We start from the raw sequence: 16,207 nt of genomic DNA on the forward strand, positions 1-16,207 counted from the left end.
GATCGCAAGACGATAATATCATATAGTCTTAAAACCTAGATATATGGTTTGTTATTTGTTAATTGGTCGTACATTGATAATGCGAAAACGCATCAGTAACTCGGTGTTATAAAACGCATTGTTGTGTATAGTTGGTTAATGAATAGTAAATGCATATAAGTCGAAGTTTATCTGTAACTTTTATCTAAGAAGGTGAAAGTGATATCTCGACCGCTCGATGATTTGATTTGACTTATGTGCCGGGCCCGGTCAGAACTGAATTGATGTGTTCGATTAAGTTCTATGTCGAATAAATCAGAGATCGAGAAACCTAAATGCTTGACTAACTATTCCATAGGATTGTCAGCATGATATCTAACAGAGGACTATACGATCCCTTATCTAAAGGACAAGATTGATTAGATCAGAGTTTGACAGTGTCTTTGGGAGCTACGATTGCAAACCGAATTGTACTTGTGCATATAGTTACTAGACTTATCCAAGTGGGAGACTGTTGGAATAGTGTCTAAGGCTGCAACTATATTAGGCAAGTATTTGACCCGGTTGTGCATGGTCCTTTTGGGTTGCCTTCACCATAGCAACTTGATGGGATGATTTATTAAGAGAGAGTAAATATTATTAATATATTATGAGAATAATATAAAGAATAATATATTGTTATTTGATTAATATAAGTCATAGAATTAATTGGAATTAATTTGGTGACTTAAAGAGATTAATTAAATAAAGGGGTATAAACAGTCAATTGTTTGATAGTTAAGCTTTAGACTGTAAATCCTTATAGATATACTAGGGACGGATTCTAGAAGCTAGGATAGCTTCAAAATCGTCCATGACTTATCTAAGGAAAGGATTTTGGATAGCCTTAAGAGAAGATTATCCAATTAGGGTTTAGGTTGTAACCCTTAAGGAGTCTACAAGTATAAATAGATCCCATGGGCAAGGAAAATCGGCACCTCACCTAAAGTAAGAGAACCCTGGCCGATTTCCTCCCCTCTCCTGTCTCCTAAATCATCTTTCTTGCTATTGGTGTTTGTAAGCCATTAGAGGAGTGACATTTGTGACTCTAGAAGCTCCAAGACCACAAGATCAACAAGGAACTCAAAGGTATGGTTCTAGATCTGTTTCAATGTTGTTATTTAACCTAATTAGCCATTAGAAGTCTTGGATTCAAAGCATGTTTAATTAGAAAGCCTAGATCCAAGCATTAGGGTTTTGAATGCGCACATAGGAAAGTTCTTATGGCTAAAACCCATCAAAATCAAACCACATTCTCATCGTTCCATCTGCTTTTTTACTAGCACCGGATTGGCAATCCATTTTGGGAATTGCGTGGCCCTCATGACTCCGAATTTTACTAAAGCTTTGCCTTCCTTGTTGACGATTTCGTTTCTTTCTATAACCATAATACGCTTATTTTGCTTCACTGGTACGCACGAGGAATTGATGTTCAAGTGATGTTCTATTATTGACCTTGGAATACTTGTCATATCTACGGGTGCCCATGCGAACATATTTTGATATTTTCTCAATATCGTCATCAAACCCTCTCGCAACACTCTAAGGAGCTTGATCCCTATTTTAATTGTATGATCCTTGTGGTTTTTGTTAACAACTACCTCCTCTGTATCCACCAAAGAAATTCCTTTTTCCATGGGCTCAGCTTGCTCTGGCTGTACAACATGGCTACACTCAGGAGGTCCTGTGGTGGTGTTTTGAACTATCGTCACTCCTTCCTTAGTAGGAAATTTGAGTAAACCATGCACTGTGGATGAGACGGCTTGCAGCTTCCACAAGCCAGTTCTTCCCAAAAGTATGTTATAGGGAGAGGGTGCTTGTACTACTACAAATTCTGTTAATATGGTTTTTCGAATGTTACCTCGATAGTCTTCCAATGTGAAGGGCAGAAAGATTTTTCCTCTTGGCCACACAGACTGGCCTGGAATCCTACCACTGCAGCTATGGCAGGCTTGAGGTATCTTTGGATGTCTGAAGGCGGTCCTTTCATGCAATGTTCGTACATTATGTTGACGGAACTTCCGTTATCAACGTAAACTCTACTAATCAACGTTATTCCTATTGTCTCCTTTATTATCAATGGTTTCGTCCCTTTATGACCAAAAGGTATTGGATCATGAAGACTAAACTCAATGCTAGTTATTTTCCGCTTCCGGGTTACCTTGTCACTGGGATTTTCTTCTCCTTGTACCTTGGCAATTTTAGCAACATACTTTGGCGTACCGTCTTTCTTTGCCACTCGCTCGTCGACTCTTAATGATCGCTTTTTCTCTTTTTCTCTTTTTAAACTTTCACAATCCTCCATCGCGTGACCTAGCTTTTTATGAAAGTCACGGTACTTGTTCGGGTCTCGAGGATATTTTTAGTTTTTATCTATGTTGTACCTATTTGGGCTTCGTAAAGTATAAGCTTCATATGCTTCCTGTCGATATGGTTGGTAACGACCACTTCACCTTCCTTTCTCGCTTTGGTGTGACCTTCTACTGTAGTTATGGCGGGGCTGTCCACTGGGTTGAGACGGGTATGTTTTAATTCGTTATTCCTTTTTCCCTCTTCCCCGCCATGGCCTTTCCTTCCATCCTAGCTTTTTCAACGTTCTCAGCTTCTTGCCTCAGGAATCGATTAACTTTTCGTATCATTTCTTCTGCATTAGCCCATTCTCGCCCTACCAGCTTTCGGAATAGCTACCCTTCTAGGAGTCTGTAAGTGAACGCCACCATGATCATAGGGTCATCCATGGTTGACATTTTCCTCATATGATGTTTGATTTAAATGTTCTTTATATCCACGGGATTGTCATCCTAAATAATCTTTTATTTTTATATTTTATTTTATCGCTTCAAAGATAAATTTTTATAATAAGATTTTTAGGGGTGGCAAATCAAGCCATCGTGTCGTGTTTTGTCTGACACGACACGACATGACAAAGATTCATGTAACACGAACACGACACGACACAATCTCGTGTTTTTTAACTAACACGAAAACAAACCGATTAAAAAACGACAAACACGACACGACACGACAAAGATAACATGAAATAAAAATTAATGTATTTAATTAATATTTATTCATACATAACACGAAAAACACGACAAAAAATGTTAAATTGTGTCAATTTCGTGTCAAATTTTGAACACGAACACGACGTCGTGTTTTTTTACACCTGACACGAACACGACACGAATATGAATTCGAATTTCAATTTCGTCTCAATTTTGTTTCGTTTCGTGTATTTTTGTCGTGTCGTGTCATCAACTGCCACCCGTAAAGATTTTCTACAAATATTATATAATCTTAATATATGTTCATATAACGTGTATATAATAAATATTTATTAGCTCGTAACGTGTAAGAAGAACAATTACCCTATTTAAGGATTTTAATTGTTCGATAAAATATATAATAATAATAATTATACCTTAGATGTCTAAACCGAATTTACGGGCGTTACAATATTTATTCCATTTTGTACGCTCTTGGATGTTGTTATTTCCGATGCTAGTCTTTGTGATATTTGCATTGGCCAAAATAAAGTTTGATAAGCATTTTGGCGACATAGGAAAAATGAATTTATTGTTTTACTTTGCCTTGATTATTAATCCTAGGAACAACGTAAAATATTTGGTTATACTACTTGATGACCGTTATGGAGAAAAAGGGGTGGATGCCAAAAAGAAATATATTATGGATTTTATATATGAATTATATAATGATTATATTATAATTCATTCTTCAAGTTCTTCTTCTAGTACTACCGAGTCTATCACTTCATCATCGATATTAGGGAAATACCAAAACCCGGATGTTATGATACCAAACCCCCCATAGAGAAATAAATTAAGAGAAAAGATGAAGACCAACATAGTTAAATCAATTGGGGAGTTAGTAAAGTATTTGGAAAGTGTTAGAAGATAAATCGGAAATGTTTAATATTTTAGATTGTTGGAAAGTGAATAGTCCAAGATTTTTGATTCTATCATTGGTGGTTAGAGATGTGTTCATCATTCTCGTATTAACGGTGACGTCGGAATTCGTTTTTAACACCAGTGGGAGGGTTTTAGATCCCTTTAGGAGTTCTTTGACTCCTAAAATTATTGAAAGTTTAATTTGTATCAAAGATTGGCTTCGTGTAGCATAAGTGACTTAATTGATTACTAACAATATTGAGAAAAAAAATCAAGAAATTGACAAAGGTGATTGTTTGCCGATTATTATTTTAATGTTTGTAAATGTTATATCTTTTGCTCTTAATACTAACATTATTTGACCTTTTTTTATATAGAATTGAGGAAGATGAAGTTGTGATTTGTAAAAGTGCAAGAAGAATGAATATATTTGTGAAGGTCTTTTGGAACTTGATACATTTCTATTTTAAAGATATTTTGTGGTTTGTTGTGTTGTTTAAATTTATGACGTAGTTTTTTTGTGATTGCAAAATACATTGTTTCGGTTGTGGTTTGAAACTTGGTTTTGATTTGAATTAATATCATTTGATTTTGATTAAACTTTTTATTATGTTTTCATGTGTGTAACATTGCAATCTTCCATTCATATTTGTTGGAGTCAATTTATGCTAAACACAGATTAGGAAGCGACTTTAATATGTACAAGAAAAGAGTAACAATTTTATTATTACCCCTCTTTCATGCATGTATGTCAAGAACTAGAAGTGCATGAATAAAAAAAATTGACGCACGAAAATATTATGTAGTTAAATCCACCGTGGGCATGCTATCACAAATTCTCAATATTACTTGCATAGACCTACTGTATTAAAATTACATATTTACGTATACATTGTCCTTACTCATAGGGGCGTGGAGGGGAGCAAAATGGGTAGCCGTACATGCCTAATCTTTTTTATTATATATTTTTATTTAAAAGTAAAAACTTATAATAACAATAATGGTCTGTTTTTTTTGCTCGTCCAGGGCCTTTGATAATATTTGATTTCTTAGGATCGGTCTTGTCCTTAGTTATAAGCAACTTGCTACAAAATTAATACATAATATTTCATTTAAATAATCATTTATAATTAATGAATTAAATAAATAGGGCAAAAAATTCAAGTATCTATTTATTTACACGATTTAACCCGAAACCCAAATATCCGAAGTTTAATTTGGTTTAGGTATTGATTATACTTTTAGTCAAGGTTCTAAAAAGTTCGTTATGATTCTGTCATGACGCTCTATGACTCTAAGGGTTGTATTTGTTGTCACACTTTAACAAAATATCGTCTTAAGTCAAATATGTATATAAAAATGAATTATAGTAGAAAACATATATATATATATATATATATATATATATATATATTAATTATTTATAAAATTATCGCCTTAAGTCACGTTCTATAAACAACATAACTCATCATGGCTCGTAAAAACTTAAGTTTTGACATTGCCACCAAGTAATGCTTAACGTTATTTTAAACCTTGCTTTTAGTCGATAATTACCCGGAAAACCTACAACCCAATACAAATAGCTGAACAACAAGCCATTATTTTGTGATAATTGAATTCTGTTTTTTAGAACTCGAGTTAACAACTCTATTTTATATAACTTTCCTTTATTTCACTACAAATTTATAAATTATGTAAACATTATACTATATATTAAATATAAATGACTTATGAATAGTTTATATTACAATTTTTTGTGAGAAATATTTTTAATATTGATATATTTAGTCTTTATAATTTTGTAATTTAAAGAAAATGTCATTATTGGTATTTTTTTAACAAAAAAAAAAGTTTTTATGTTTAACATTTTTATATGTCAACACATTTGGCCTCTATTTAGAAATTAAATTACGAAAATTATTCTGTAATTTACAGAAAAGCTCACCGTTCATTTTTTTTGTCCATCTCTCTACTTTTTTGTCTTCACATTTTGCCAAATGAGTTTTGTATATTTGTAAGTTTCTTCCCTGTAATTTCATAGTTAGGAAATTGCAACTCCGCTTGAATCCCCGTGAAACGGAAACGAGACAATTTCTGGTTACATATATACGGGCAATGTTTTAAAACCGGTTTGAACCAGCCGGTTGGACAGGAACCGGAGGAGGAAACGATTCAACTATCACCGGTTTTACGTCGATTTCTGAACCGTATTGAACCGGCCGGTTTTTAGAAAAATCCGGTTGAACCAGTTAAACCTAATAAAAACACATAGAAAAATAACTAATTTTATAATAAACTTTGGTGATTTTTTCAAATCTATTTAGTTTTCTCTAAATAAAAACATGTCGTGATGTTTTAAAAGTTTTTTGATGTGTTTGTATTTATCTAAAACTATATTTTATTTTGGTATTATAGTTTATTTTTTTTTACATATCTTGATCAATGTAAAACTGTAAAACTTATGGTTATGTGTTATTTTAATGTATTGGATTGATCTACAACTTATTTTTATGTCTATTTTTAATGTTTAAACTTGAAAACGTTAAATTCATGATTTATATATGGATTTTGTATTAGAAAATAGAAAAAAAAAATTATAGAAACCGGTTGACCCGACGATCAAACCAGTTAAACCAATTGAACCGAAAACTGACCGGTATACCGGTTTAACTAAAAAACCGGTTTTTAAACATCGTATATGTGTTAAAAAAAAAATATCAGCGAAAGTGATTTCTTTTCCAACATAACTTCTCAATACCATATAAAAATGTATATAAAACCATTGGACTAATTTAACCCAGCACGGCAGAAGTTGCCTTTAACGGATTCAGTATTTGTTTTAGATCGCAGCCGTTAACTTTGCATACATCCAACGGCTACAAACCCATCCAACCGCCTACTTTTCGACGACGTGATCTTGACGCTTGTTTTGCTTTCTAATCTACACACGCACTCCAATTACCGTTTTACCCTTTTCATTTCCAATTTGTCGATCTATCGATCATGTGATCGTGTTTATATCATCTACCTCGCTCTTTCTTCCTTCCTTCTTTCTCTCGCTTTGGTTTCATCATCAGATCCAACCACCAACGATAACGACCCCCCAATTCAATTTCTTATCACAAGGTTTGAGTTTGATCTGAATTTGTTTATTCAATTCAGCTTTGCTTTGTTCTCTTGATTATAGATCATGTCGGTTTCCTGTTGAGGTTTACAGGTTTGCAATCGGTATGACTTTATTATAATTAATTCAGTTGTGTTTTTCTTTTTTGGAGCTCGTTTTATTGAGGGGAAGATTGATTCCGTAGTTGCTTTGATTTTACGGATCTTTGGCTTGATTCGTTGCGTAGTTGGATTACAGTTTGTGTATTCGGTAATAATTGAAAATTGTGACAACCCTAATTTTTCGTCTATAGATGGAATAATCGATTGATTTCTTAGTGAATTCCAGTAATCAATGGATAGATTTTTCTCAATCAGTTTCATCGTATTAAACGGAAATCGGAACACCGAGAAGCTTACAAATTACTTGAGTATTTTTTGTAAAGTAAATCGTATCTTTCCTCATCTAGAATAATCCTAATTCGGATCCTTAAAGTCGTCGATTTGATTTGTGTGCAGGTGGATTTGCCATGTGAATTTGAGCAAGAGTAAGATCTGTATTGAATTACTTGATCGTTTGATTTGTTCTACACGAGACGAAGACGAAGACTGTGAGAAATCAAGAAGAATGATGCGGAGGGGTGGTTTAATCGGTAGCCAATATTCTCTTATGCTGTGTCCAGTTCTATCCGTTTGGGAATGTATCGTTCGTAAAATGAGGTATTCGTTTAGACCTGAGTGGGTGTAGTGGCAGGGGTTCGTACTTTGTAGATCTAGATCAAAAACGATCATAATAGTGATGATTTATAGTGTTTAGAAAGAAAGAAAGAAAGAAATTTTAGTAATTAAGAAAGTGTTAGTTTTCTGTTTCTATATAGAATTAAGATATGGAGTGTGGTAAATCAGCAGCATCTGTTGTTAGAAAAGTTAAGAAGAAGCAAGTGAAGGACGAACTGGATCGAATCAAACAAGCAGAGAAGAAGAAACGCCGATTGGAAAAAGCCCTGGCAGCTTCAGCCGCCATTATTTCGGAGCTGGAGAAGAAGAACCAGAAGAAGAGAGAAGAACAACAAAGGCTAGACGAAGAGTGTGCCGCCATAGCCGAGGCGGTTGCTTTGCAGGTCCTAATCGGTGAAGAATCCGACCAGAACCAGAAGGATGAGGAATGGTATCCTTCATGGGGATGCTATGACTCCGGTCAAGTTTGGGGGAGTCCGAATGGGGAAACGGGTTGGGTTTCGAGTGGTTATGGAGGACCCAGATGTGAATGGAACGGGTATGGATACGGGTACGGGCTGGGTGATGTTCATGTTGTGGAGGAGAGAGAGTGGGAAGGTGTAGGGGAGGTGTCAGAGGGTGCTTTAATGGCGGCACAGGCTATCTCTTCTCTCCAGATTGCAGACGATACTGTCAATGTCAATGCCTTTGTTTTTAATAGAATGGTGAGAGGGTGAAGTGAAGCGTTTTATTTTGTGTGTATTTGATTGAGTGAGAATATGTGAGATGTGGGGTTTGTGTTCTTTTGATCATGTTTCTTCTTGAAATCATATTGTTCCCTAAGGAAACTACATTATTGCAGTCTGATGATGATGTTATTAATAATATTTACATAACCGACTCTATACTCTATAGTTGTTCAGTTATGTGGCTTGTTGCTTTTGATTCGTGCCAACAATTCTGCGTATTTTCTTATTGTATTTCTTCAGGCCTTCATTTTTACATGCAACACGACAAGAATACATGTTAGCGGTATTTGTTACGTAGAACACGACATGACAACACGTTGTACTATGGTTAACATGTATTAACCTTGACCGTATTCAACCAAATTTATGTAGAACACGACGAGACAACATGTACTCTTAAAATGGACTTTATTAGACAAAATTGGATTTTTTTGTCTTATCCAAAGTGGAAAATAAAAGGATGTCTTGTAACTTTTGGGAGTATTTTTGAATGTGCATTTAAATTATGATTCAACTAAACTGACTTTTTGTAAGAGTTTTTAGGCCATTGGGTATGTCCGCATAAAGATGATGTGGCATCCAACCTACCCTACTGTACGTGATTTGGCTACATGCATAATCGTAGCGTGATCTTGTACCCTACCCTATGTGATCTTGGCTACATGCATAATCGTGGCGTGATCTTGGCTACATACGTAAATAAAGGAGAGAGAAGATAGATATGGTCATATTTAAATTTTGAAACATCGCCTCATATATCCGTAATCGTGTCGTAATTTTGGCTACATACGTAAATAAAGGAAAGAGAAGAGAATAACGGTCATGTGATCCTTTTAATAAATAGAAAAAAAGTTATTATTTTTTTTTATCTATAAATATTTACATATTTTATACATATTTACGTTTACAACAACCAATTATATCTTTCTAAACTACCAACTATTTATCATTCAGCAAACTTCAAAAAATAAATCAACATCCAAACACTTCACATGCCCCAAACACACCCAATTTCAATTCACTCACGACTCATAAAGCCTTTAACATAGCACCTCGCCAATACCCACTACAAATCACCCGCCCAAGAGTTCATAAACATGCTATAATCATGCTCTATTCAACAACAATCAATGTTCTAACAACCATTCCAATAAAATTACTTCCACCAACCAAACATCAAACCAGTTTAAAAATACTTATTGACGGTAGTAAGCTAACATAAACTAACAAACAGTTGAAGTAAACAATCACAAATGTCCCCTTTGTCTCACTAAAACTGTGGAAAATATGGTAAGTACTAGCATTCAATCTTGTTTAAAAGACATAAATACATCCCTCGTGCTTATCATTGTAACTCTTTTTTGCACAAACAAAAGATCACTAGTCTATGTTCCATCTAGTTTCATCTTTTTTGGTTTAATGCCAAAAATTGCAATTGTGCCCCCATCAACATCGGTCACAAACAAACTGAAACAATACAATATCTTATATGTTTTGTCCTATGCAACAAATGGGACCTGAGTGAGCTTAGCTTAACCGAAGCACAAATATCGTATTATAAACCTTCAACAACACAATTCAAGTATATATAACATATGCACTTCACAAACGACGAATCTAAGAGTTCTAGTTATCAAAGAAAAGGAAAGAAAAGAGAACGATGAAATAGAGTCCCTTTTGTGCATGAATGGGAAAAAAAAAACAGATAAGAACAAACATAGGATAGGATTTACCCTGTCTATAAAACTAGTACACAAACAAAGCAAGAAGGAAGAAATGTCCTTCTAGACCTGAGACTCTTGTTTTTGCAGCAGTTGTGGTTTCTCATTTTCAAGTGTAGTTGTAGTACTGGTTGATGGTTTTGCTCCAGCAGCCACAAGGTTTTTAAACCAGGAAGGTTGTTGAAATCTAGGGCTGTTGTTGCTTCTATTCCCAGGGGAATCCAGAGCAATATTACTGTTATTATTATTATTTGAAGTGATTCCAGCAAGAAACCGATATGCCACTTTGCTAGCTGTCACTATCTCTGTTTTAGCTTGTCTGAACTGTATTTTTCATTTCAAATAATAAAACCAAGTTCAATTACATATTTTATTAATAAGACAATCAAACAAACAGTAAAGTAATGCTCACCCGAACAGCTGTGGTTTCCGCTATTTCTACAGCTGTGTCACCCGCATTAGCAAACCTGTTCACCCAACCTGTAAAATACCACTCTATAAATACTAAATCATCTCATACACCCTCAATATATTATTTTGGTTAATGGTGTTTGACTTACAGGGGACAAAATATATATTGAAAATTTACACAAATTACAATGGGAAGTGAGTGTAGGGTAACCTGGAAGTTTAGGGACACCGAGTCTTTCACAAAACTCGTTGCAGAAGTGATTGCAGTTTTTTGACAGCAAGTCATAACAGTTTCCAGGCCACTCTCGGCTAAGTTCTCTCAGGATCTGGTTGACTTTAAACTTGGATAGGTTTGTTTTTCCAAGAACAATGCATTCACGATATGTGTACATTGGGTTCTTTCTAGCAGGGCAACTAAAAACTCCAGTTCCTTGCTCACAGAACCCAAATGACCATTCGTCTTCTCCATAAACCTGTTGTTAAGATAAAATTAAATATATAAGAACAAGATAACAGCCTTTGGTGCCTAAGTTTCAAGAAATATGTAATGGTCCTTGCTTTTTTATCAGAATATATGAAGTCTAGAACAACCAACCACACTTGATTATGTTTTCTTTAATAAGCAAGAAAATATCGAACATTCTAAAAGTTAGCACTTGGACCAGAATATAACATATTCATCAACCAATACTTGATGTTTCCACTAACTGATTCTACAAATCTAGCATATACTCTAATACTCCCAAAAAGAGCAATTATATGTGTAAAATGACCTAAACGAATCAGCTATGCCACTTACAATCACATATTTCATTAAGATTGACAGATGTTAGTGTTTAAAACTCGTTGTTGAATGGAAGGAACAACTTATGTGGACAACAAAACCAGATTCTGGCATTCTGCATGAAGAATGATTGTCAAAAGTGGCATCTTTAAGTTGCTTCATCTGACATGGTGTGGAGTTTCACGGGGACATCCCTTGTAGCAGTTCGGTCAAGTGATAACTAAGTTGTAAGTTCAATATTCCTCCATGCAACTGGACTTAGATCTATGGCAACGATAAACTTCCAAAATTACTACACATTACTACAGTGATTTATCAACTCTCTGATTTGATAAACCTAGAAAAACAAATGAATCTACAAACCTAAAAGTCATACAAGCAAAAATCGATAAATGATATCAAACCAAAGTTTAACAACAAGAGCATAAATTGGAACACTAGATCGTGTCGAGATTTACTTAACGAGAGAGAGAGAGAGAGAGAGAGGGAGAGAGAGAGAGACCTGAACGGCGCTGTGGAAAATGCCGCCGAGACCGATGCCGTCTTTGAAGATCTTGTTGATCTGAACAATAGTGTTGTTAGTATTATCCGAGCCACTATTCGTCACATCATATATATGGAGCATAACCTCCGTCATCTCCAGCACTTCTCTCTGAACTCGATTGACAAACCCTAACCCCTTTCTTCCCCCTTGATCTCAAATCAATACTCCCGTTTCAAATTTGAGATTTGAAAAGAACAAATTCATATTAAAGTAAAACAACATTAATCAGAAACTTCATCATCATCATGATGACGACCAGTAGCTTCTATCGAGGGTTTCCTTTTTGCTGTTGCAGCCTCACGAGTAAAAACGTGGCTCAATTATGAGTAAAAGGCAACGACTGCTGCATCAGTTTCTTGATTTCCGATATCTATTATTTATTTTGTTTTTTATGTTATATTTCATTTTTTTAAAGATATTTTATGTAATTTTCGAAGACAACCGACCCGAATGTGCGGCTGCCGTAAACGAAAGGAAATATTACGAAAGGAAATATTCTATAATTTGTTTCTTATGGGCTCTGTGAACTAGTAATTACAATTTTCTCCTTTTACTTCTATGCAATGCATTTCAGATTCCTAACTGAACAACCGAGTAACCGTTCTCCTAGGGTTTTATTAGGGTTCTAAAAAGACATGCACCAAGGCCGGCGTGTATGGGCGGACCTAGGGGTGATCCACGGTGGCACCGGCAACCCCTAACTTTTCCGGCCGCAGTGGAAAGTTTTTCGAAAATTTTTAAAATTTTTATTTTTCCTACTACCGTGCAACCCCTAACTCTCCCATGCAACCCTTACTCTCCCGTGCAACCCCTACTGTAAAATCCTGCGTCCCCCCCTGCCGGCGTGAGGTGTGACTCTGTCGTTTCAAAAAGTTTTATGAGGCATGACACATGGTAAGACGTGTTATGGTGCGAGTTTTTCTTTCAATACATGGTTTTCTTGTTTTTTATTATGCATTTTCTGATCGGGCATACAACCATTGTTTTTATGTTAAAATTTTACTATTAAACACTTCTAAAAACTTTATATATTTGATATAAATTTATATTTATATGGTAATATAATTATAAATGAATACAAACAATTCATGTTACATCATGTCTTGAAAAACGTCATGATCTAGACATAACTCATTAACATTGATGCCACACAATACATCACGCTTTTTAGAACCTTGGGTTTATACATGTTTTTATGGGATGAGGCTATTGTTTCATGTTTGAGATACATTTGGATTGTTAAGGTAACCCTTTGGATCCACGAGAGGATTACCATCAAGCGATATAAGAGCTTCTTGATTTCATTGGAGGGCATATGGACTTTCCTTATTTTTAGGATTTGTTATTTATAAGACGTACGCCAAATGTTTGATAAAATGTTAGACTCTTCTGAGAGCAATATTTTGGATAGCGGATTGTGATCTTTGTATGTTGAGTACTTTGATAGTGTTGGTGTGGAGAAGAGGACATCGAGAGTGAATCACGACTGTGATCAAAAAAATAAATGGGAAACGGAATTACTAGGGTTGTTGTGGTGATTAACAGGCACCTCACACGATCAAGTTTGATACCATGTGTGATATTGTGGAAAAACTCCATTAGGGTTTGCATTGCATTAGCTTCTATAAATAATTATAAAATTTACATAAAGGGTCCTACGCTACATAACATGTAAAATAACAAAATAGTGAATCAACTCTTGTTTGATGCTAATACTGTAGTCTTGTCCGTGAGAAAATCGGAAGAAAACAAAAAAAAAAACCCATGACATCACCCATATTTATTAGAGAAACGATACTGCAAACTACACGGTTAGAAAACCGGTAAAAAAAAGAGAACAAGTGAGAAAATCAAATAATGTCTAGTGAATAAAAGTTGGATGTGTATGACGATTTACGTAAGTTGTTGGAATTTGCTTGTCCCATACAGGGAAAGCATGAAAGTTATTCATGCTTAGAAGGCTTTATCTTAAATTGTTTATCAATATGGACAATATGCATAATGTGGTCTAACTATTAAGAGTAAATTACATGAATGGTCCCTATGGTTTAGTGTAATTTGCGTATTTGGTCTCTAACTTCTTTTTTTAACTCGGAAGGTCTCTATTGTTTGTTTTTGTTACGCGTTTGGTCCCCATCTTACCTAAAAAGACTATTTTGGCCTTGATTTTGTAATTTATATTAAATAAGCACACCCCCAAACCCACCCCGTCACCTTACCTTACCTATCCCATCATTTTTTCCTATTTAAATAATAGTTTTTTTTAGGTAAGACAGGGACCAAACGCGTAACAAAAACAAATAGTATGGACCAAGCGTGTAACAAAAACAAACAGTAGGGACCTTCCGAGTTAAAAAAAAATAAGTTAGGGATCAAACATGCAAATTACCCCAAACAATAGGGACTATTCATGTAATTTACTCAACTATTAAAGAGTAAGCATGGAGTCTAATGAAATCTGAAAATCAAATTTACATTTAATACTGATATCAGTTTTATACCAATTCTATTTAAGGGAATGTAAATCTGATTTTTGGGGCATCTCCTAGAAAATCTATTTGGGGAATGTAAATCTTAGAACATTGCAATGTGTAAGCCTTTATCTTAATTGATTATATGTGATTCTTCATGGGTAAATAGCAAAAAAAAAAAAACATTATGTTTACATCAAAATTCTAATTTGACATTATGTTTTTTTTTTTGTCTCAAATTTGACAGTGTTTTCCAATTTGTTATAAACGAAAAAATATATTTATACAGTTTAAAATGTAATAAAAAAATATATTTATACGGTTTCAAATGAAAAATTATCAAAATTAAACAAAATTTGATAAATGATGATCGATTTGGAACAAAAAAAACATATGTGTCAAAATTGAAAAAAAAATTAAACTTAGTGTCAAAATAGAAAAAAGTGAAAAACTTAGGGTTTTTTATGGAAAAAAAATTCAATTTTGACACGTCAGCATATCATGTCTGCATGTCATGTCATCAAAACTAACACGTCAGCATGTAACTTGGTTGATCGGTCCAGTGGTCAGAATTATAACAAATTAAAAAACACAGTGTCAAATTTGAGACAAAAAAACAATGGCTAATTAGAATTTTGGTGTAAACAGAATGTTTTTTTTGTTATTTACCCATTCTTCATCAAGTAAGTTTTTTTGGTATGTTTGTTGTTTTTCATCTAAATTAAGTCCTTAATTAAAATTTATACTCTTTGGTTAACACAAGTTCTAATAGGATGTAGAAGATGCTTTAATCGCCTTTCCTAGAATTTTGTTGGGGATGATCTTTGCCGGTAGAGTGGGGAGGAGAGAAGTGTCCAATGTCCATGATGTAGTGGAGATGGTTAGGGATGAGCATAGGCAGGTACCCGCCTCATTTGGCGTGAACCGGAACCGGTGGTTCCTAGAAAGTTAGAACCGGAACCGGAACCGCTCTAGACAGTTCTTAAATGTTTAGAACCAGTCCCGGAACCAGCGGTTCCAGTTCCGGGAGTGGTTAACCCGGTCGCATTAATTTTGTTAACTTTTTTCGACAAAACCGCAATTTAGTTCGATCCAAATCAAATCAATTTGGACCAAAGACGGACAAAATCGGTCTAAGTAACACACACACACACACACACACACACACACATATATATATATATATATATATATATATATATATATATATATATATATATATATATAACCGGTTCCAGCGGGTAGCGGTTCCGAAAAAATGAGAACCGGAACCGGAACTGCTTAAGACGGTTCCATAACTTTAGGAACCGGAACCGGAACCGCTTAAGGCGGTTCCCGTTCCAAAACCGGCAGTTTTGAGACGGTTCCGGTTCCAAAAGTGGGTACCCGGATCCGATGCTCATCCCTAGAGATGGTGGTTTGTAAACATGGATTTGCAAAATTTGATGGGTTTGAAAAAACCACCCATCCCAAAGTTTTATATTCCACTATAAAAAGTATTAAATGTATTGATTAGGGTTTGAAAATTACTTCCAAGTATATCAACAAATGACAAATTTGTAACTGAAAACATATTTTACCAAATCAATTGATTGAATTCCATCTTTATCTTTTTCAACTAATGATATTAATTTTAATTTGTTCAAATTCTAATTCCAATTTCAACTTCATCCCCTGTGTATTACTAAACATAAGCCGGGGTCAACCAAGCTACTGTAAAATTCAGAAGTTAGTGAGTTACAAATTTAAAACGATATCTCTTTCCAACTAAAATAATAATAA

At 34.6% G+C, this 16,207-nt stretch overlaps 3 protein-coding genes across 6 annotated transcripts; 1 reads left to right on the forward strand and 2 right to left on the reverse strand.

The window, feature by feature from the left end:
• Positions 1–1,274: 1,274 nt before the first annotated feature.
• On the reverse strand, positions 1,275–2,323 carry LOC145090165 (uncharacterized). Its single transcript, XM_079028494.1, has 2 exons — positions 1,880–2,323; positions 1,275–1,787 (listed from the first exon to the last, which is right to left on the reverse strand). Exons 1-2 carry the CDS (start codon positions 2,321–2,323, stop codon positions 1,275–1,277), a joined length of 957 nt encoding a protein of 318 aa, XP_078884620.1.
• A 4,572-nt stretch (positions 2,324–6,895) lies between these two features.
• Positions 6,896–8,641, forward strand: LOC145088839 (uncharacterized). Of its 4 annotated transcripts, none has more exons than XM_079027251.1 (2): positions 6,896–7,052; positions 7,548–8,641. In XM_079027251.1, exon 2 carries the CDS (start codon positions 7,916–7,918, stop codon positions 8,480–8,482), a length of 567 nt encoding a protein of 188 aa, XP_078883377.1. In that variant the 5' UTR covers positions 6,896–7,052; positions 7,548–7,915; the 3' UTR covers positions 8,483–8,641. The 4 variants fall into 4 exon arrangements, with proteins under 4 accessions (XP_078883377.1, XP_078883378.1, XP_078883379.1 ...); XM_079027252.1 differs by having other exon boundaries at positions 6,907–7,154; XM_079027253.1 differs by having other exon boundaries at positions 6,907–7,143.
• Positions 8,642–10,026: 1,385 nt separating this feature from the next.
• On the reverse strand, positions 10,027–12,317 carry LOC145088838 (deSI-like protein At4g17486). Its single transcript, XM_079027250.1, has 4 exons — positions 11,913–12,317; positions 10,838–11,099; positions 10,628–10,695; positions 10,027–10,539 (listed from the first exon to the last, which is right to left on the reverse strand). The coding sequence occupies exons 1-4, from the start codon at positions 12,045–12,047 to the stop codon at positions 10,279–10,281; spliced, it is 726 nt and encodes a 241-aa protein (XP_078883376.1). The 5' UTR covers positions 12,048–12,317; the 3' UTR covers positions 10,027–10,278.
• Between the last annotated feature and the right edge of the window lie 3,890 nt (positions 12,318–16,207).

Source organism: Lactuca serriola, chromosome 2 (genome assembly GCF_051521515.1).
Source record: "Lactuca serriola cultivar US96UC23 chromosome 2, Lser_US96UC23_V15, whole genome shotgun sequence".
NCBI classification, from domain to species: Eukaryota; Viridiplantae; Streptophyta; class Magnoliopsida; order Asterales; family Asteraceae; genus Lactuca; species Lactuca serriola.

Coding starts and splice junctions, on each gene's coding strand:
- LOC145090165 (XM_079028494.1), bottom strand. CDS start 2,323: ATGGAGGATTGTGAAAGTTTAAAAAGAGAAAAAGAGAAAAAGCGATCA. Junction 1,788..1,879: donor CACATTGGAAGACTATCGAG/GTAACATTCGAA, acceptor GGCTTGTGGAAG/CTGCAAGCCGTCTCATCCAC.
- LOC145088839 (XM_079027251.1), top strand. CDS start 7,916: ATGGAGTGTGGTAAATCAGCAGCATCTGTTGTTAGAAAAGTTAAGAAG.
- LOC145088838 (XM_079027250.1), bottom strand. CDS start 12,047: ATGACGGAGGTTATGCTCCATATATATGATGTGACGAATAGTGGCTCG. Junction 11,100..11,912: donor TTTTCCACAGCGCCGTTCAG/GTCTCTCTCTCT, acceptor TCTTAACAACAG/GTTTATGGAGAAGACGAATG. Junction 10,540..10,627: donor CGGAAACCACAGCTGTTCGG/GTGAGCATTACT, acceptor TGAAAAATACAG/TTCAGACAAGCTAAAACAGA.